The 21,396-nt window shown below is 50.0% G+C and overlaps 1 protein-coding gene across 1 annotated transcript in view; it reads right to left on the bottom strand.

Moving 5' to 3' along the window:
- The window catches only part of MARCHF4 (membrane associated ring-CH-type finger 4), a 108,116-nt gene that overhangs the window by 24,593 nt on the left and 62,127 nt on the right, over positions 1 to 21,396 (bottom strand). Inside the window, exon 2 of the mRNA XM_076340799.1 lies at positions 9,682 to 9,837. Coding sequence (XP_076196914.1) covers positions 9,682 to 9,837 — 156 coding nt within the window. The remainder of the gene's footprint in view (positions 1 to 9,681; positions 9,838 to 21,396) is intronic.

The following is a 21,396-nucleotide window of genomic DNA, read 5'->3' as shown; positions in this document are numbered from 1 at the left end:
GGCAGGACTGTGCTCAGCTAGCCCCAGTCCCCTTCCTCCCATCCGCTCCAGCAGCTGGCCCAGCCAAAGGCAAACACCGAGCACTGGGGACACTCAGTGTTCTTTTAAACAGCCCATTCCCACTCTGCCATAGCCCGACCTGCTCCACGCCTCCACCAAACCCAGACACACCAGTGGCCCCTTTGTGCCATGGAGAGGTTGAGGTAGCGAACTGCCCTCCTCTGAGGGCTGGGAGCTTGGTGGTGCCAGTCACAACATGAGGGTCAAGGGGTGCTGGAGTCCACAGGAGATGCACAGCTGTGCCACTCCTCTCCCCTCACAAAACAGAGCAAAGGCCACCTCAGAGCTGAGAGAGCGCGATAGACCTCCCAGCACACATCACCCCCAAATCTGGGTTCTGAGAGTGGGATCAGCAGCTATGCTGCTCTCCTGTCAGCTCTTCAGCTTCGTCCTCAACAGCACCATAAGCAGATGCAGGACAAATCCGCAACCAGTGCCATCAACTCAGAGCTCCAGGTCTAGAGCTCTATACTACTGACCCCGCACATGGCGGGGGACAGTTGGGTAAGTGCGTGGCATTGCACTTTCACCCCTGCAGCTTTCCCTAGACTTCATCTCCCCTTTCACTAACTCTGGCAAACGCTGCGGGGACGGGAGTGCAGGGAGCCTGGTGCACAGCCTGGTGCTGCATGTGAAGGTTTTACTGCAGGTCCCTCATGCTGACCCATGTGCGCCTGTGCCAGCCAAATCATTCTGCATCATTTCTCTCTCGAGAGGAGGTAATGAACTGGCTCCTCACCATCTGTCTGGCACACTGCAAGGCCTATGGTGGCAACAGGTCCTTCCAAGGTAGCAATTAAAGACAGAAAAAGAAGAAGTATCTGTTTGCTACAACTAGAAGCCACATACAACTAGCACCACTGCTTTGCAGAGACAGGGAGGCTTAGGTGTAGTACTATATACACTGCTCAGGGCACAGAGAAGTTAGTTACACCTGAGTGCAAACTTCAAACCCCGCTCCCTTCGGTTGTGAACAGAGAGGCTGGAACACAGGCAGGGCCACTGCCTGACGTTGCTCAGCTGGCAGCAGCTGCTGGGAAGTTCGCTGTGGCATTAATGAAGAGGCTGGAGTCCCTCAGCTGTGCCAGGGGGTAGGAGACTCTCCCCTGGCATCTGGCACTAAGTGACAGTGACACACACAGCAGCAGTCCTGACTCTGTTCAGGAGGTGGCACTGAGGTGTGATTACCCTCTGGCAAGGAGGTAAATGGGTCAGAGCTGAACATTGGGGAAAATAACCAGCTTGCAGAAGAATTTAATATTTTCCATGAAAAAAAAAAAGTAAGTAATAAATGTTGTATTTCCTCTCTGGCAACCCTGAGAACCGCAATTTAGCACCACACATCTAGCCCGAGCCACCAATAACTGGAGTAATTATTTTTCATCTTTTAATTCCATTTTGCTACACTTCCTAGGGTATGAGGTTTGCACAGAGAGAAGAAAAGGGGTGAGACAGAGGATAAAGCATGTTACCCAGTGAGAGTGCAGACAGAAGGGTCCAAGAGCTGTTCGGAGGTGGAACATACTGATGAATTTCAGCTGCAGGAGCTGGGCCTGATGCATCCCTGCACTGGTGGCCTCAGGACCCCACCTTAATCACAGCACTGTGCCTTTCAGATTTCATAACAGCCCTTAGAAAATCACCTGTTCTCCTAACCCCTCTGCACCATCATTATGGCCAGCAGACCAGGGATTTGGTGGGTGACCCTATTGTCCTCGGGTCACCACTAAAGCTGCAAAGAAAGGTCTCAGCAATGCTGCAGAGTCCCTTTACCGGCACATCTGAAACCCCCAAAGCTCTCTGTTTGAATGCCTGGCTGCAGACACAGCCCCCTCCCTCTAAATCTCCAGCTTGAACATTCAAGCTCTAGCAAGGTCACAGTGTCAAGCAATCTCACCTTGCAGGGAGATACCTAAAACCGAGCCCTTCTTTCCTCAGCTGATAATGACTGTTGAGTCCCCGGTAGCTGCTGAGCTGTGAAATGCACCTTTAACAACTGGCAGCTCACCAGGTTGTCAGGAATGTGACCTTTAGGCAGGTAGAAAGCTCTACAGATGCTCTGCCAGCGCTGAACAGGGCACAACTAAGGACTTGGTGGTACCAGAAAGCTTTAAAGGCTCCTGCAGGATAACAGCAGCAGCTTTGTGAGCTCTGGGCTTACAATGGCTTCAGAGCATTCCCAAGCAGCTCTCTGCAATGGCTGGCTACCCGTGCTGTCCCTCCAGACCATTCTGAAGAAATGTCGTCATTCACTCAGGAGCTGTCTGTCTGTCCTCTGCTACCATTCCCCTTGGCCGAGTGCTTTGGCACACCACCCAGATGTGCACGTGCAAAACACCATGGTCTCTTGGACTGATTTTCCCCACATTTCTCATTTTCCCCAAATCGCAAAGCTCTGCAACCCAAATGCCTCAGAAAGGGTTTCTTAGGAGCCCAGGTCTGACATTTGCGATGACCTTAGCCAGGGGCCAAGCTGGGACCCGGTGCCTGCCAGTCATGTCACTCTTGTTCTCTTGCACTGTTTCATAACCTACGTGTTGTACTTGGGACAAACCTGTTTCCTTGTTTGCTTCAGTGCTTCTGCTCAGAGGCTTGTGAGTGAAAACTCCCGCTGCTAATGTAACACAGATTAATAATGTCATTACTAAAGTATTTAAGGCCTGATCCGTATTTCCGTTTCTTTGGCATCAGCAGTCTCCAAAGGTTCCCAAGCACCAGCATGAGCAGATCCAAGGCAGATATTTGCCTGCAGACGATATCTCTATCTTACTGCAGCAGCTTGCAAAGAAGACTTGCTTGCTGGAAAAGCCTTCCTACGCTCCTCTGAGAGCTCCCCCATGCCTGCCTCAGGCAATTCAGTTTATTTTTATTGCTGTATCTGACACACCCCCTTAGTACGTATCATTAACATCCTGAGATGTGCTAGTCAGCAATTTAATTTTCAGACCTAGGATCTCAAGCAAGCAGAGGTTTTTCCTAGAAGGTTGGAGTGGACCATTCCCAGCACTGCTTAAGTCTGGCTCTCCCTTCACTGCTGTCCCGAGGCCCTGGCCATCCTCCTCAATTATCTTTTGGAGGATGGCTTTTCTTTTTATAAATTCACCAAGCAAAGTTATGCCACCGCTGTGATAGCTTCTCTGCTGTACATTTACAGATGCTGTGGCTTATTCAGGTACTGGAAAGGCAGCAGGGAGGAAGGAGGGTCCACTAGGGCTCTGTAATGGAAATGGTGCAGTGATGAAACCCCCTCTCCTCCATGTGCCAGAGCATCTGGTAAGACTCAGGCTACAGCATCGGTATCCTAGAAAGCCCCTGTTATAAGGCACAGGCCATGAAGTCTCTCTTGCTGTGATTGCACCCATTGCTTGCAGGCTGCAGGCTGCAGCTGGAGCTCAGCAGGGACCAGCCAAAGCTTATACTCAGCACAACTGATTAAGCAAGTTGGGACAACCAGGAGACACCAGTGAACTTGCCTCAAGCTTTTTAGCTCAGGAGCTCAGACTGAAGTTCAAACACACTGGGACCTCGGCCACTTTTCTTGCAGATGTGTGTATCCTGATGAAGAGGCCATATAAACAAACACTCATCAGCTCTTAACAGAGCATCACCACAGTCAAAATAGAGCCAGAGGAGAACTGGGACCAGATCCCAACCCCAGCACTGTATAACTGAGGATCTTTGGAGCTGAAACAACCCACAATACAGGAAGAGTCAGAGATAACAACTGTAAAGCAGAGTTGAACTCCCCAAGACTGCAGACAGTTGTAGGTCTGGGTAGGTTGGTTCAAACAGATTTTCTATTTGCTAAAATCAGAGTGTCAGAGTGGATGTGGCTCAGGAGCAGCTACAAAGGAGCTGTATAGACGAAATCCACTGCAGAGTCCAATCACGGCGGATACCTCCTCCACTATGTATCAACACCAGGGTGCCTGCAGTACTATGATGTGCTTCTAAAACCCTGTATCTTCAGGGCCTTTTTAAAATCATAGGTTTTGCACAAATACTGCAATGGAGAGGAGCATTTAAAGCCTTCATACCCATGGCTCCTGTGTCAGTGACTGGCAGACTGGAGAAGCAGGAGGATGGATGGATGGATAGAGGGATGGATGGATGGATGGATGGATGGATGGACGGATGGATGGACAAAAGCTCTGGATCTTCTGGTTGCTCACAGCTGGTGGGATATTTTTGCTCATTTGCTGCCTGACTGCTGCTTGGCAGGACACCTGCCATGTTGTCCAACAACTTTAATCCCCCAGTCTCAGCAGGTTTGCAGTGTTGCTGCTTTAAGATCTTTGCTTTTAAATGCCTGCAATCCAGGGATGGGGGAAGGGGTTAATTTATAGAGATTCATTCTGCCAAAACACCAGACTAAAGGCCTTGCTCTGATATGAGACATCACAACAGCCTGGATGCTGGAAGGAGTCTGTTAATTATGCATGAACCATGTTCCCCCAGCTGCAACTTCTCTGCCCATGCCATGAGTCTCCACATGCATCTGAGCCGTGCCGTGCTCCTAGGCACGCCAAAAAATGTGCAGCAGATGTCAAAATGGGCAGAGAAACATGCAGGGGACATGTGGGTGTCAGGTGTGCTGCTCTGCTTGGACCAATTGGACATGCTTCAGGGAGCCCAGGGCTTGCCAGCTAACTGGGTTTGGCTTTCCAGCAGTCTGTCACATGAGAGGACACAGGGATAGTCACAGGGAATAGGTAGGCCACGTTGCTGGTTAAAATCTAGCCAGGCTCAGAGCATCACCAAAAACAGGTTTCATTTGACAAGGAGGTGAGGTTTGTGTGGTCCTTGCTTGTATTACGGTTGGTCTGGAATAAACAGACGACCATGACTTCCTACAGCATTTGCCCTCCAAAACCTGTGCTTGAGAAATTCAGAGCTTTCTAGTAAGAATAAAGCTGGGCAGAAGTTCCAGCAGACCCTGAGAAGAATCATAGAATCATTTAGGTTGGAAAAGACCTTTAAGATCATCGAGTCCAGCCGTTAACCTAGCACTGCCAAGTCCACCACTAAACCATGTCCCTAAGCACCACCTCTAGACGTCTTTTTAATACCTCCAGGGATGGTGACTCAACCACTTCCCTGGGCAGCCTCTTCCAATGCTTGGCAACCCTTTCAGTGAAGAAATTTTTCCTAATATCCAGTCTAAGCCTCTTGTGCAACTTGAGGCCATTTCCTCTCGTCCTATCGCTAGTTACTTGGGAGAAGAGACCAACACCCACCTCGCTACAACCTCCTTTCAGGTGGTTGTAGAGAGCGATGAGGTCTCCCCTCAGCCTCCTTTTCTGCAGGCTAAACAACCCCAGTTCCCTCAGCTGCTCCTCCCAGGACTTGTTCTCCAGACCCCTCACCAGCCTCGTTGCCCTTCTCTGGACACGCTGCAGCACCTCAATGTCCTTCTTGTAGTGAGGGGCCCAAAACTGAACACAGTATTCGAGGTGCGGCCTCACCAGTGCCGAGTACAGGGGCACGATCACTTCCCTACTCCTGCTGGCCACACTATTTCGGATACAGGCCAGGATGCCATTGGCCTTCTTGGCCACCTGGGCACACTGCCAGCTCATATTCAGCCGGCTGTCAACCAGCACCCCCAGGTCCTTCTCTGCTGGGCAGCTTTCCAGCCACTCTTCCCCAAGCCTGTAGCGCTGCATGGGGTTGTTGTGGCTGAAGTGCAGGACCCGGCACTTGGCCTTGTTGAACCTCATACAATTGGCCTCAGCCCATCGATCCAGCCTGTCCAGGTCCCTCTGCAGAGCCTTCCTACCCTCGAGCAGATCAACACTCCCGCCCAACTTGGTGTCGTCTGCAAACTGACTGAGGGTGCACTCGATCCCCTCATCCAGATCATCGATAAAGATATTGAACAAGACTGGCCCCAAAACTGAGCCCTGGGGAACACCGCTCGTGACCAGCTGCCAACTGGATTTAACTCCATTCACCACAACTCTCTGGGCCCAGCTGTCCAGCCAGTTTTTTACTCAGCAAAGAATACGCCCATCCAAGCCATGAGCAGCCTGTTTCTCCAGGAAAATGCTGTGGGAAACGGTGTCAAAGGCTTTACTAAAGTCTAGGTAGAAAACATCCGCAGCCTTTCCCTCATCCACTAAGTGGGTCATCTTGTCATAGAAGGAGATCAGGTTAGTCAAGCAGGACCTGCCTTTAATAAATCCATGCTGACTGGGCCTGATCACCTGGTTGTCCTGTACGTGCCGCGTGATGGCACTCAAGATGATCTGCTCCATAACCTTCCCCGGCACCGAGGTCAGGCTGACAGGCCTGTAGTTCCCCGGATCCTCCTTCCGGCCCTTCTTGTAGATGGGCGTCACATTTCCTAACTTCCAGTCAAGTGGGACCTCCCCGGTTAGCCAGGACTGCTGATAAATGATTGAAAGTGGCTACCCCACTGCCTCTCCTTCCTTGGCTATCCCGTCTGAAGAGTTTATAGCCATCCATTGCAGCACTTCAGTTGTGCAAGTCATCCCACCATGTTTCCATGACGGCAACTATATCATAGTTCTCCTGCTGCACAATGGCTTCCAGCTCCTCCTGTTGTTGCCCATGCTGTGTGCATTGGTGTAGATGCACTTCAGTTGGGCTATTGATCCCACCACCTTTTTGGGGGGAGAAGCCCTAATTCCTACGTGACCATTCTCAGGCACTCCCATGGTTTCTAACACATCCATAACCCTTGTGTCTTTGCTGCCGCATGGATCTCCATCCCCTACCTCCACTGAGACAGCAGACTGAAGGACCTCACTAGCACACCATCCCTCAAATATTGGCGTGCCACCCCCAGGATTATCTCTAGCGAGCCTGGTTTTATCCCTTTCCCCCTTCAAATCTAGTTTAAAGCTCTTTCAATGAGCCCTGCTAACTCCTGTGCAAAGATCCTTTTCCCCCTTTGAGACAGGTGTACCCTGTCTGTCGCCAGCAGGCCTGGTGTCATGTAGATCAACCCATGATCAAAAAACCCAAAATTCTGCTGGGGACACCAGGCTCGGAGCCAGGTGTTGGTCTTGCCTGTTGAACAGGCTCTTCCTGTTTCTTCCCTCTCCATTCCCTGCAACTGGAAGGATAGAGAACACTACTTGTACTCCTGATCCCTTAACCAGTCATCCCAAGGCCCTGAAATCTCTCTTGATTGCCCTTGGAGAAAAGGGTCAGGGACTATTGCTTTATTCAGAGACATGCTCGTATGTCCAGGTGGCCCCTGTTATCCACGTGGGGGGTGAAGTCCAAGCAGAAAGGATGCTCTTCCCGCCTGCACACGCTGTGACACATTGTTATGGTACATAGTGTCAGAGCATTGCAGCCCCTGGGTCCTCTCTGCCTCCCTTTGCCAGCATCAGAGGATGGTGAGAGCCACTGAGGAATGAGGGAAACCCCGATGGCATGTGTGGTGATGGGTTATGGGGGGCCCGAGCCCTTAGTCCTCGTGGGAATTCCAGGCCTGGTACATCAGCCACTTCCCACTGGATTTCACGTGCTAGTGTAGCACCCACTTCCCAGAAATGCCTTTGTGCTGGCACCAGACAGGGCACCCAGGCATGCAGCTGTAAGTCCACACATGCTGCATTTATTCCAGACCAAGTGGCTTTTCACTCCAGTTGCTTCTTCCCACCTTCCAAATCTCCCAGTGCTTCTGCGAGAAGTGTTGTGAAGTCTAAGCCAGCAACGTGAAGCCTCCAGACCCAGGGTCTGCATGGTCCTCTGGGACCCTCGCTTCTGGAGCTGAGCTCTTTAACTCAGTTGCTCCTGCCACTCAGTTTTTGTGTTCGTGGCAAAGGCCAGCAGATCAGGCCACTTTCTAACAGGGGAGCCCAGAAAGAGCAATGCTTTGCACAGGCTTTTGAAACGTGTGTGGGAGGGGAGCTTGTCCATGAATAGCTCCAACAAATTTTAACCGGGTAAGGAGCAGGAGGAAAGTTACTGACCCGTTGCCCTGAGCCACCTGAAGGTGTAGAGCATTTGGAGGTCATTCATTAAAGGCAGTGCTGGCTACACACACGCTTGCAAATCTGCACCCACAAACCTTCAATGCTGCTCAGCATCGCCCCGATCTGAGACGCAGGAAGCACTAGGGCACTCATGGACCAGCTTTCCAGAAATAAACAAATGCTGCTTTGTCCACATCTCCCCTCCTGTGTTTCAATCTGCTCTGAGTTACTGGAGCCAAGAAATTAAAACACCTTGGGTCTGGGACTTGGGATGAAACTACTGATCTCTCCAGCCCATGGCACATGGAAAATTGAATCAGAAGCTGTAGGGACTTGCAGAGAGCAGGCAGGCTTTTTCCTTCCCCTCAGCAAAATTTCCCCATGATGTCCCACTAATTTCACTACTTCATTTAAGACTGGAGTCCTAGAGGGGTGTCCCTGTTTCCTCACTGTGGTTAGTGACCTCAGGCCTGGAAAAAGACACACAGAGACTGCAGTTTGGAGGAGAGAGCAGGAGTTTGCATTCCCCCCACCTCGTACAGCTGGGCACCATCACTGGCAAAGTCTTTGCCTCCTGTTAGAGAGCAGAGCAACCAGCAGAGAGCCAAAGCCAGGTCCTGGACAGACCAACATACTTATAGACATTGCCCCAGTCTCTAAACCACAGCATGCTGCTGTAATGTCTCGCCAGTCCGGATGATGCTAATTAAGCAGTAGTACCTGGATATAATGTGCTTCCTTACGTCCGAGGCACTAATGGTGCTCAGCAAAGGCATGCAGCAATTAGTCCATCTTCAGGTGTTGCCCCCACAATAAATCAATAGCTATTAAGGATAATTTATCCCATTTTTTAACAGTCACTCAGTTTCCCCCATTCTGAATCTTGATTTCAGTTACCAGCCTGCAGTGGGGCTTATTAAACCACAGTGCTTTTGAACTCAGAAGAGAAAGAATGTGGGTCCTCTGATGCCTTTCACAGCCACTTACATCAAGATGTGCTTTACCTGTTGCATGCACATCTGCAAATGTCCACCGAGAATCAGGGTTGGAGAGACCAGAGCATCAGAACTAACACCCCTTGTGCCATGCCAGGACGTATTTGATCACAGGGGAGCAGTGAAGTTAAAAGGGTGGCAGGATCAGAGAGGAGAGCTGTAAGAGCTCTCTGTCTACCTCCTCCGTCCCTCATGCCAACAGAGAGGAGGCCCAGCATGAGTTCGGGGTTAATGGCACAACTCTAGACACACGGGGTCTCAAGATACTGCTCTGCCAAAGACTGCCCTGTTCTAGCGAATCCCATAACTCCTTCGTCACCATCTGCCTCTGGGGACAGTCGCATACCTGCAGTCTCCAGTGAATGAACACATTCAAAGGGCTGTGAGGTGTTACAGCACTATCGTGGTCACACTGGTGTTTTCAACAGGACAAAAATGAATGTGGGAATTGTCAAAAGACAGAAAGAGCAGACATCCGAGGGATGTCCCCGGTAGCACCGAGCAGAACATGGGGCCTCTTTGGACCAGCCCCCAACAACTCTTTCTAAGTGTCTCAGACGTATGGATCACTGTGCGCAGGGAAGGAAAACCCACGCAGGTAAAAACCACCTGCTCTCAGAAACAAAAATAGAAATGAGAATAAATAGACTTTGAAATGTCTCTAGTACCTTTACCTGCAGAGGGTTCTTTGTGCTTATGGCAATGACGTGATACTTGTAGTAACACAGCTCACAGCTCCAGCAGCCTCTCTCACTAATCCATTTGATCAGACATGGCTGGTGCGTGCACTTCACTGATCCATCGCATCGACACGGGCTCAGCAACTCCCCCTGAAAAAGAGAGACAGCATCAGTGAGGCTCCCCTCCTCCCACAGGGCCTGAGCACGGCACAGCATGGCACAGCAGAAGCTCCATCATCCACCCATTTGCTCTTTGTTCCTTTTTACCTGGTTTGGCTTAGGTAATCGTGCTGCCTCCACCCATTTTCCCTCTAATAATTCTTGGCCGATGTGAACAGAGTTTGACACGGATGTAACAGTCTCAAATACTTGGGTCCTACAATTTTTTGTGGAAAGAGACAGCTGGGTAGATGAAAGATGCCTAATATCACTGCTGAAGGCAAAGCTAGATGAGCACAGCTCTTACTAGACACCAGAGCACCCACACTAGACCACAACAAGTGGGGACAGCTCTGTTGGCAACCAGAAGCCACTGTTTCACTGCTCAGGTTTCTGTCTCTCTGCTACTTGTTTTAGAAAGTGAGGTTGGTGGTGGAGATAGCTGTGAGACAGCCTCTGCTGCAGGCTGGTGTCCTGTTCAGTCCAGGGCGGCTTCCTCGAGCCTAGCCGGACAGGAGGGGGAGCGCAGACACGGTGGCCCTTGGACTTTCTGCACAGGCTGGCTCGTGCTGGCCGTGGAGGTGCTGCTCCTCTCTGGGAGCTGGACTGAGCCCAGCACCATGCAGTACCTCCCAGGGCTTGCCAGGCAGTAGGCGTTTGCAGCACTAGACACAGGTCTCTCCTTCCCAATGCTCCCGGACTGGGAGGGACGAACCTGACCATGGGTGGCAGGTGCGTGCTTTAGGTCCAGGTCTTTGTGTACCCATAGCCCAGCAGGGAAAAGGTCCTCAAATTTCACCCCCCCCCGTCCACTTCCCCCAGACTGTCCCAAAAGTGAGTCATACTGATGGATAGGCCATAGGGCTGGCTATTTCCACCCTAGAAGTGAGCAAGATGGAGAACAAATTGTGTCCTGGCTTGTGACACACAGACATTTATGAGTGGTGGCTGAAATGCTGATCCTCCTGGCTTGCTCCCTTGTTTCTGGTGTAGCTTTAAACAGGGGTATCCAGGAAACCTCAATATTATTCTGATCCAGCTGCTATCGTCCTGTTCACCGTGGGACTAAATTCCCCTCTGCACACACAAGCTCAGGAGCTCATTTTACAGCCATTTGCCATCACTTATTTAGGGAAGAACAGAGCCATTACATTTTACTCCCTACCTTTTAGTGTTTAAAAGCCACACTACAGACCCCAATTGTCTATTTAGCTGTGCTCCAGGATTTAAAAGCTTTTAAAGGCAGAATGAGAATATCTACGGGATGGGGAAGGCTGGCATCATACTTTCAGTGTTGGGGAGAGGATATTTCCTCCTACACCTCTAGATCAGCCCCATCATTACCACCGATGTAGCACAAAGATAGACCCTAGTGTCTGAGGCTGCTGCACACAGTAAAAGACATCCATCCCAGCTGCCTTGGGTCAGGAAACCAGATCCTGCTCTTGCTAACCCTGGCGGGAAACTGCCTTAGCTTTCAGGGTACCACATCAGGTCTCAGGACCTGAAGAACTGAGCACCACGCTAGGCAAGAGTGATACTTTTTTTTATGAAACCTAATGCAAACATGTTAGTAATTTCATTTGCTTCAGCTAGGTGACCTAAAAATGTCATCTTCCATTAAATTCTAGCAAAACTGTAAATAACTGTTTACATTACAAAACCAGGCTCAGCTCTACCTGTCACTGGTTTTCATTACACACAGGAGGGGATGCAAAGGGAGAGGGGGAGGAAGGAGGGTTGTAGGATCCGTGAATCTTTTTCACCTGGAAAGGTGTGACAGGACAAGCCAGGAGAAAGGAAGCAGGGAAGGATTAGATAGGAGGAAGGTGCATGTGGGAAGGAGCACTGACACTTGGCGTTCAAACTCCCTGTGTCAGATGCAGTTTGAGGGGCTCAGGTTCGTCTGTGCATGTTTGTGCCCCTTGCTGGGACTGGGGTGGGAAACCACAAGTGTGATAAGGAACCTGCATGAGCATGTACTGCCAGCCAGGATGCAAAAGGGCAGGGATCAGGGCTTAGCACAGCTCCTCTGCTCCCCTGCTCGCCAAACCTCTTCCACACCAAGAGCTAGTCTGGTACAAGGACGGCTGCTCTGTGCCTCTAGGCTACTCTCCTCATCTCAGTCCCTGGTACTTTATTTTCTCAACAGCTTCACTCCTCAGTGCACAAGTATGATCCCAGAACCAAGCAGGTAACGCAGAAACCTCCCAGCTCTACAGCATCCCTGCCTTTCCACCTCACCGCACAAGGGGGTCCTCTGTGGGGCTCAAAAGGGTGAGTGAGGGACCTGGGTTTTGACTAATGAGCAGCTGGAGGCACCGGTGATGAGGGATCAGGAATGGGGCAGAATGGAGCAGGAACTGAGAGCAACAACCTCCAGGCAAAGGCAGAAGAGAAAAGCTGTAGCTGGAGCCTGGACTCACATTGGCTTCTTGGGCTCTGTAATAAATGAGTCTAAAAAATCTGAGCTTGTCTCTTCAGAGCCAAGAGATGTCCATAAACATCCTACACTGCCGTGGGCACCTGGTCCCCCTTCCCTAATTGGGATGCTCCAACCTAGACAGTCCTGCCGGCTTCTGCAGGAGCTCAGGACTCAACTGTGGAGATGAATCCCCCAGTATCTTGATTTTTGCAAATCCAGCAAAAACCTGATTTACCACATTTTCTCCAGCCATGTGAAATATTATATCCTTGTGTGTGGTGCACAGCTATTTTTGCATACTGTGAAGCCCAATTCTGTCCACAGCAGGCATTTGTAAAACACTGCCACACGCACACATGCGCACACACACTCCTGTACCAGCAGAAAAATAAACAACAGGGGCATATTAAAGGAATAAATCCTTTGTACAGCAAAGGAGGAGTCTCATCGCTGGCTGTACAGTGAGCTCAGGAGCAGTCCATCGGCTGTGATGCGCATGTAGGATTTGCTGTGCAGAGACCTCTGCTAAAACCTACACGCATGCAAAAGCAAGCCCAAAATGAGGTGCAGATCACAGCAATTAGAGATGGAAATTAAATCCCCACGCCCGTTTTTGTAGGTTTGTAGAAGTCAGCTCTGCACAACATATTCTCCAGTGCTTCAAACAACAGTGTTCCCACCAATTCCCTTTGGGGACTGCTGTCCAAAGACCGTTTGAAGGGTCTACTTCCCAACACTTATTTTTGCAATTTTCCTTTGTACAGTTACAACCCATCACTCAGATCAGCCTAAGCAGCATTTCTGCTTTATCAGCAACTAGTGGAGAAATGCTCCCCAGCTGCAAGCTGAATCCTCAGATTGCTTAGTACCATTTTGTTCCTCGGAAACAACCAAGTGGGCTTAGGACTCAGGGCACCTGCTTTTTTTTTGTTGTTATCCAAGTCTAAGTTAGGGTTCATGGCAAAGATGGAAAACCAGAGTTAACAAAAAGGGAAGGGTGGCTCTGGCTTCAGCCATAATCCTCTCAACATTTCATCAACATGGATGAAATACACTTCCCTATATACTATTACTCTTCCCTACTCCTGGGAAGAGTAATATATTAAGCAATTATGTATAATATTCTTTCCTTATTTCTGGCTGTGATGGGAGCTTGTCTTTAGGAGCAGCAGCGGCAAGGCCAGGCTGAACTGGCTTTACCCTGAGGAAGATGATACTGCTGGAGACGAACCAGGAGTGCGGGTCTGTTCCAGCTCTGTCCTTTCCTTAGGAATTCCCAATCTGTGCCCCTTGCAATACGTTTGAGAGGTTAATGATTATCTGGGCCCTGCTATTTTAAGCCTACTGGGAGGAGTTCTGAGAAAGGATGGAAAAAAAATTATTGCCAGCACGCGCTTCTGATGCTTGGTATATCTAGGCAGAAAACGACGTCAGGAGCAGCGTCACCCCTGTTGCGAGCTGGTGTCAGTGTTTCGCCCGGCTGTTTTATCTGCCATTTATCAGTGCTGGGAGCCCATCCACGCATCGCTACCAAAGCTGCAGCTGCTCACCCACCAGCAGGCGGTCATGGGATGTGTTTCCCAGGCCTGTTCTTTTAACTATAAATTAAGTATAGCAAATTTGCCCACCCGGTCTCCTTTGAACATGGCAGGGCTGGGGACGATGGTGTCACTGGGCCAGGACTGGTCTTCTGGGCTCTCCCAGCTCCAGCTGTGATGACCTACGTCTGCTGCCTGGGCTGCTCCTGAGCACCAGCTCAGCTGGAAAGAGCCACATTAGCAACATCCTGCTACCACAACTATTAAAGCAAACATTTTGAAAACGAGTGCAAGCTGTACGGCAAACCAGGATGGCTGATGGTGATCTTAACACCTGCAGTTTTTCCTCAACTGTGTGTTTTCCCTGCTCAGGTGTACAAAGTAGCATCAGTCATTAGCATCGCCCGCAGGACCAGTGCTCCAGGCCAGAGCGGGACAGTGAGAAGAAGCTGAAAGAGTTGTCCACTTCACAAGGGCTACAATCTCTCTCTGGGTATGCACATGCAGCTGCCACTGCTCACAGGAGTAGCTGCATGTACAGATCTTACTGCTAGCATTTATCTGAGTTTGTCTTGTTTGGAAAAGGAAACCAGGAATATTTAATTTCAGGTCTTCAACTGAGTCTCCTAAATACCCTTAAATCTTCACATTGAATTTAAATGCAATGGGAAGTTTTATGGCAAATAAATGCCAAATTATTTCTATATTAGGAACATAATTACAGAGGAATTAAATCTGATGGCAAAGAGAAACCCATTGTTACAGAGCTGGTAAACTTCAATAAACAGGTACTAATGATCACTCTGTCTTCACACACACTTACAGGAACTGCCCCTCCATGCTTTTAAACCTAAACACACACGTTATTATCAGCATCTCAAATGCTTCCTGTGAGTACCCTTCTGTGTGCGAACACTGTGCCAGCCAGCAACAGACAACAAGGGACATGAAATAAGTATCTGTGAATATATATATATATATGTATACTGAATGAAAATTCTCCAGCATTGTGGGAGATTGATGCAGAGTGTGGACCCAGCGAGGAGTGGACTTATGTCTCCTGTGGTGTCAGGACAGCACAGGACACGATTATGTATGGGACTCTGTGGTGAGGTGGCATGTCCCCAGGCACCCCGGCAGAGCAGGGTGCTGACCCCAGTCTCCGTCTTGGCAGCAATTTGCCAAGAGACTTTCCTTGGGGGGGGGGATCCCATGACCGGGCAGCTCCCTAAAACCTGGGGAATCTATAGGAAAATCTATGTGAGTGATTATAAAAAGAAATCGCCCAGACTCCTTGCAGCTCCCTTCCCACTCCCAGGTGCCACCACTGCTGCCATGCCACCTCCGTGACCAGGAATGGCTCATCCCACAGCTTCCCTGCAAGACCAGGCATCCCTGTGGCATGCAGAGGCGCTGCTGCCCCATGCCAGGCAAGATCTGTGTGCCCTGGGGTGCAATAAGCACCCCACACCCCAGCAGCAAGAGAAAACACAGCCCCATAAAGGACCAGAGAAAAATCCAGCTCTGGACAACTATTTCTGTTGCTCATCCTTGGCTTTAAGCCTGTGGCTGCCTGGCTGAAGTTTTTGGTGTGGGATCTTGGCCTGGGAGTTCCCTGGGGCAGGATCACATCTCTGTGGGGCACTGGCATGGTAGAGGTGTGGGTCCCTCTCTGGGGCTCCTTATCCCCATGGCAGTAGGAGTGACCAGCCACAGCTGGGCACGGCAGCCTGGGGGCTCTGAGATGGGTGCGGGGGGGGGGGGGGGGGGGGGGGCACAGTTCTGCTTTTTCATGGTTTTCTGCAATTTTTGATGGGTATTATCTGTTCTGGCAGCCCTGCGAATGGGGCACTTATCTCTAACAGGGCGATGACTAATCTAGCAACAAAACACAGGCATCCCTCTGCCTACAGGCTGGGTGCAAGCAGAAAGGCAGCTCAGCTTTAATGCACCCAGCAAAATCACCATGCACCCCTCCAGGACTGCCAGGCATATTTTGGGGGTGTCTGGAAACATGGGTGCTGGTCAGGAGAGGGATGTGTCTCACACGGTCCTGAGCTGAGACCCAATGTTTGTCCAGAACGAATCCTGTCTGAAAAGCCATCACGTCTGCAGAGCTCTCGATCCTCTGAAAACAGCACAAATTACCTTTCCGCCCACGGAGGCTGCTGCCACGGCACCTCAAGGAGTGCCGAGGCTGCCACGCTGCTCAGGCTTTTTCTGCACCTCTCTGATGAAAATATGAAAGTCTGTAGCCACATCTGCATGGAGGGCAGGGCGGGACCTGCTCCGCAGCCTCCTTCTGCAGGAAAACTCATCCCACCGCTACCATAAGTGATGTGACTTTCTGGCTGAGCAACTGCTGCCCACAGCATTTGGCTTTACCACAGCCAAGGGGAATTTTAAGTGATCTCTGCTCCTTCCATCTCCAGCATTTTGTGCCTGTCACCACCACTGGGACAGATGGATGGATGGACAGACAAAGCCGGGGCTGGCAGCTTAGAATTTGGAAGTGGGATGAAGAAGGGGGAAGGAAGAGAGACTTTCCTTTTTCTGAGCTTTATTGATCCCCACAGGGTTTCTGGGACTTTTTGTCACTGCAGAGCGACCATCAAGGGACCATCACCCCACCTTGCCTGCTCACCAGGGCATCAGTGAAGTTCGCCCATGTTTTAAGCCAAAAGATGTTTTTTTTGTTAAAGTAGGTGACTCAGGAGGCTCAGCTGTGTCAGAGGCAGAGAACAGGCAAAACCCCTGTGCCCCCATGCCCAACAACAGTGCAGGGATTTGGGGGAGAGGCGTCTGGCCGGTCCCCATCCCAGAGCTGTGCCCCGGTCAGCAGAGCACAGGAAACCCCAAAAGGGCCCTGAGCCGCACCACGGTATTGGCCACCCTCTTCACCAAATTGCCCTGCTCCTCCTCTGCCACATCTGAGTGGGATGTTCAAAAGCAAGACCCCCACAGCTGCCCGTGTGGCCCCATGGGATCCCCACCACTTATTAACAGGGATGGGTGCCACATCGAAAAATCTTGAGAGCAACCTCCGTACTCCACCTTTCCCACAGGGTAAGCAATGGTGCAACAGACTCAGCCAGGCAGGAGCAGGGACGGGTCTCCTCCGCACACAGATCAGCTCTCAGCCCCACCAGGGAGCAGAATAAGTATGGCTTTTTTTCCCCCCTTCAACTGCTAAAACCTTAAAGAGCTCTGCAGGGCAGGAGGGTGGGCAAGAGACAAATGAAGACAAGGAATAAAAACTCAGGAAGAAAAGAAAGAAGGAGGAAGAGTCTTGAGAAGTCCTCGGTGCAGAAAGCCCAGCACGTTAGAGAGCGGCGGCTTTGCCTCCCTCAGACAGGAGCCTTCGCCTCGGTGACTCATCCTCAGAGCAGTCTGGAGTGGTGGCTCCACGGCACGGCCCTGCCCTCGCTCCTTCAGTGATTTCCAGGGGAAGGTGATTGAACACAGCTCTGCGGAGCTTCATGTGAGCTGTCAGGGAGCTGGGGCACGTTTGTGCAATGCCTCGCAAACAGAAAAGCAAAGCAGGAATGTTGCAGAGTTTAATGTGAAATGTGCCCTACCCCTTCCCATTAAAAAAAAGGAAAAAGGGCTTAATCTAGGCTAGGGCTGTTTCAATATTTAGCTGACAGTAACTTGCCCATGTGTTTGCCCGTAGGCAGGCACAATCCGCCAGCTCTGGGCGCATCCCTGCCACCACTGATAAAGGCCAAAGGGAGGTGGTACAGGTAGCACCAGGTGTCTCATGGCTTAACATCAATTTCCTTTAAGGGAAAGTAGTTCAAAAGAAGAAAGCATACATTTTTGTGAGAAACAGAGAATCACAGGGTATTTTCTGTGCAATGGGCTACGGAGGATTGTAACACCTGGTTTCAGGCCAGTGAAAGGTGAAGGGCAGAGAGCCCTACGATGTAAATCCCACTTGGCTATGAAAGGGGCACAGCATGGAAAGGGATGCTGGGGGCTGGTTCTCATCTGAGATAGCCACTGCTGGGAGCGTGAGAAGGGAGGACAGTCCCTAAGGGTCCCTTCGACTGAGAGGGAAGATGCTGAGCTCCATCTCTGTGTATGGGTCTTGCCAACAGACAGGCCCTTCTGGGAGAAGATTCCTCTGAACAGGAATCCTGACCCATCAGTTGTCCTCAGAGCAAATAAAACAGCAAGCACAGCTACCTGCAAGCACTCCTGCCATGCTGTTGCTGCCACCACTGAACCCAGGAAGAAGAAGCCGGGACTGATCCTGCCCTATGCCCAGCAGACTGGGCCATTCTGCATTGTGCAATACAGCAGAAGGGCTCTACTAACTTCAGAGAGGAGAAAACATGCGCCTTGACTTTCTGCAGGTGTTTTTCTCCAGCAGTTTGTGCCAGCAGTGTCTCTGGCTTCGTTTCTCAGCAAAATGGAAGCCCTTGGTTTGCAGAGTCTGGGCAGTTAGGTGATGTCTCCCTGCTGTACCCGATCAGGCCCTCACGCCTCTACGGGAGGAAGCGTTGTGTTCCCGTCTGCATGGATGGGAGGAGCTCACCCAGCTCCCAGGTGACCGGGGGTTGGAGATGAATTGCCCCCTGCTCTGCCCACTGCACCAAGCTTCGTACTTTGCCCCTTTACAGCCCCACCGTCTTGTCCTTTCAGCATCAGCACTCTTCGGTAGCCAAACTCCATGCAAATTAATTTCCTGAAGTCAAAGAACACCCTTCCTAGGGGATGAAAACCTGGTTTCAAGGACCAGGGCTCAGTGCCTACTCAATAGAAATGGCAACTGGTGGACCAATGCTGCAAATGACCATGCCACTGCCTACACACACCACCATCAAAATGACACCTGCAAATGGCCCCACCATCCTGCTTCCCTGGCACGGGGGAGGCAGACACCAGGCTGTCCTGGCTGTGCATGGATGTGTTCGCAGAGCCCAGCCACTGCCCAGCGGCACCACTGCATGCCCTTGCTCTGACAGCTATCACACAGGCTCTTGGCCGATCTCAGCTATGCCACCGAAATACAAGTAGATAAGGTTTGTGAAAACCTGTTCCACCAGAACAAAGTTGAACCTTGCCTGAAACACGGAATAACAAAGGATTTTCAGGAACTACTTATCAATAGCCCAAGGAGCAGAGAGCTTACAATATATAGATCACATTGGGATTTATTTGCTTTTCTCTGTACAGAAGGATTTCCACAAGAAAAGTAACTTTGCTTAGGTGTTCTAGAGCCCACTTCATCCTAATATCATTGAACATGTTTTTGATTAGCTGATTTAAGTAATTCTTACTAAATGTTGCTCAGTTGCAAAGAATCAAAAGGCAAGCATCTCAAATATCACCTGCTGTGCCTCATCAGGTGTGATAATAGCACCGATTAAGTGAAGAGCCTTCGGTGCATAGAAATCACAGTGCTGTGCATGTGAAATCAAGATACCTGAATATCCCTGAGTGCTTGGGTGTTAGAGCAAGTTCTGCTCTAGACTTCTCCTGAATACAGAGCGGAGCTGTCTCAGCATCCCAGAGAAGAAGTTTCCTAGTCTGTAGCTCTTGGGCTTTGACCCGAAGTATTGAGGCTTTAAACTTCTGGAGATTTACTGTAGACCACATCCATTTTGTGAGGTAGAATGATCTAGTCTCTTCTGAAAAACAAATTCACTGTTGTTTCACTCTGGTTCTTCTTAATTAAAAACTAAAAGTATTTCAGACAATACTTAGATTTATTCTGTGTGAGATACAAGAGTGAGCTCAATTTTGCTCCCTAGGATGCTGGGGTAAATCTGATGCAACTCCATGAAGCCAAACAGCTGTTCAGCACAAATCAAGTGCCCTTAAGTTATGGCCTGTAATAAATTTTCAACCAATTAAAGAGGTTTTCCTTTTTTTTTTTCACTAGAAAAAGCCTCAGCTAAATAGAATTTTTCTAAATATACCGCTTCTTTTTCATGGAAAAAAAAAGATAACAATTATTCCTTATTATCTCTAATCCTTGGGGACCTTCACCTTTCTACTTTTTCAGTCCCTATCAGATCCATCAATGCGTATTTTAAAAGTTCAAAGTATAAAGTTAATGCTTTCAGCATGCAAGTACCATATAATGCAATTCTTATCAGAGATGTGCTCATAATTCAGCAAATTGAACTTTGCAGCTACTTCCTTGGGAAGCTGTTCATAAAGATACTCGGCTAATGGCCATTTCAGAAAACATTATGCCATCAGCCGCGGAGGAGCAGCCATGGAAATCCACAGAAATGGATGCTGGTTTGACTCTCCAGATGATAGATCCCACTTTTAAAGGTAGTGAAACAAACAGAGCAATAGACTTTTTTCTTTTTTCTTTTTTTTTTTCCCCTGAGAAAGCTGAAAAACCCTTCAACATAAGAGCTGAGAAAATCTTTATTCTGTAATATTTGCCTCATCTTCCCGCTTTCTTCATGAACGAGAAAATGACCAGGTGCTGTTTGCAGACTTACAGCAGTGACATGCTCCTTCCAAAAGTGCAACAACTGCTCAAGAGCTGCTTTGTGCCGGTACCGTCAGCTCCTCAATGGAGGGGAGTGGAAAATGACGGTACGGCAGGATTTAGGGGTTCCCGTTTGCCATAGTACCCTCAAGTGACCCCCAGCCAGGATGGAGGGCAGCAGGGTGGGGGAACTGGGGGAGCTGCGTGCATATTCAATAAGTGGAAGCCAATAATAAGGTGCAGACAGAAACATTTCCAGTACTCAAAGGCAGCGTTTCCCAGCTAGGAGCAAAGATGGGGGTTCGGCAGGAGGGGCCACCCCAATAGGCCTGGATGGGGGTGTTATGCACTTGCTTTTCCTCCTCCTCCCAGGTCGGTCAGGACCAGCAGCTTGGAGATGGAAACCCTTCAAAGCCATTTGTGTCTCCAAAGCCATTTTTGCCTCCTGCCGTGTGGGGTAGCGCTGAGACGGGGGCGGCCACTGGTGCACTCGGGGTGAAGGCTGCCGCAGGGGCTGAGGGCAGCCTGGCGTGGGGTTGGAAGCAGAAGTGGTGGAGGGGCAGTGAAGTGGGAGACAGCACATCACACACAGGGCTGCCGCAGCAGCCGGGGAGCTGCAATATAAAATAATGAACACGGCTTGTTTACTTTTAGCTTCGGTAACGCTGCGGGACTGAGCTGTTTCATTAAGATGTGGCCTGATCTGCTTTTCCCTTCTGCCTCCCAGACTCGAGGAGAAGAATACGCAATTACAAAGTTCACTCATGTAGAGCCCTTCAATTACCGGGTAACTCTGTTACGGCTTTTCCAAACGTTACGAGACTCGTGCAGTAGGACATGACATCTGAAGTAATTCATTTTTCATCTGCTGATTAGCAGAAATTAAAATGGTTCTCAGAACATCCCAATTTATGTGAGATCAAGTTCCTTATTACTACAGAGTGTCTTAGTGGGGAAGGCATTTCTTTTTAACGTCTCAGGCAACCCTGCAAGCAGAGATGCTGAACAAAAATATACGAAGGAGGTGGTGGAGGGGAGAATAGAGGCCCTCAGGGACCGCATGTGGTGAAGCTCCAGAGCCTTGCCTTCCAATCCTGCCATAAGGTCACTTAAATGTTTGGCGGAAAGTC

This window comes from Aptenodytes patagonicus, chromosome 6, assembly GCF_965638725.1.
Source record: "Aptenodytes patagonicus chromosome 6, bAptPat1.pri.cur, whole genome shotgun sequence".
In the NCBI taxonomy this organism is placed as follows: Eukaryota; Metazoa; Chordata; class Aves; order Sphenisciformes; family Spheniscidae; genus Aptenodytes; species Aptenodytes patagonicus.
The sequence above is the reverse complement of the archived record's forward strand: the minus strand, read 5'-3'. Positions and strand labels throughout refer to the sequence as shown.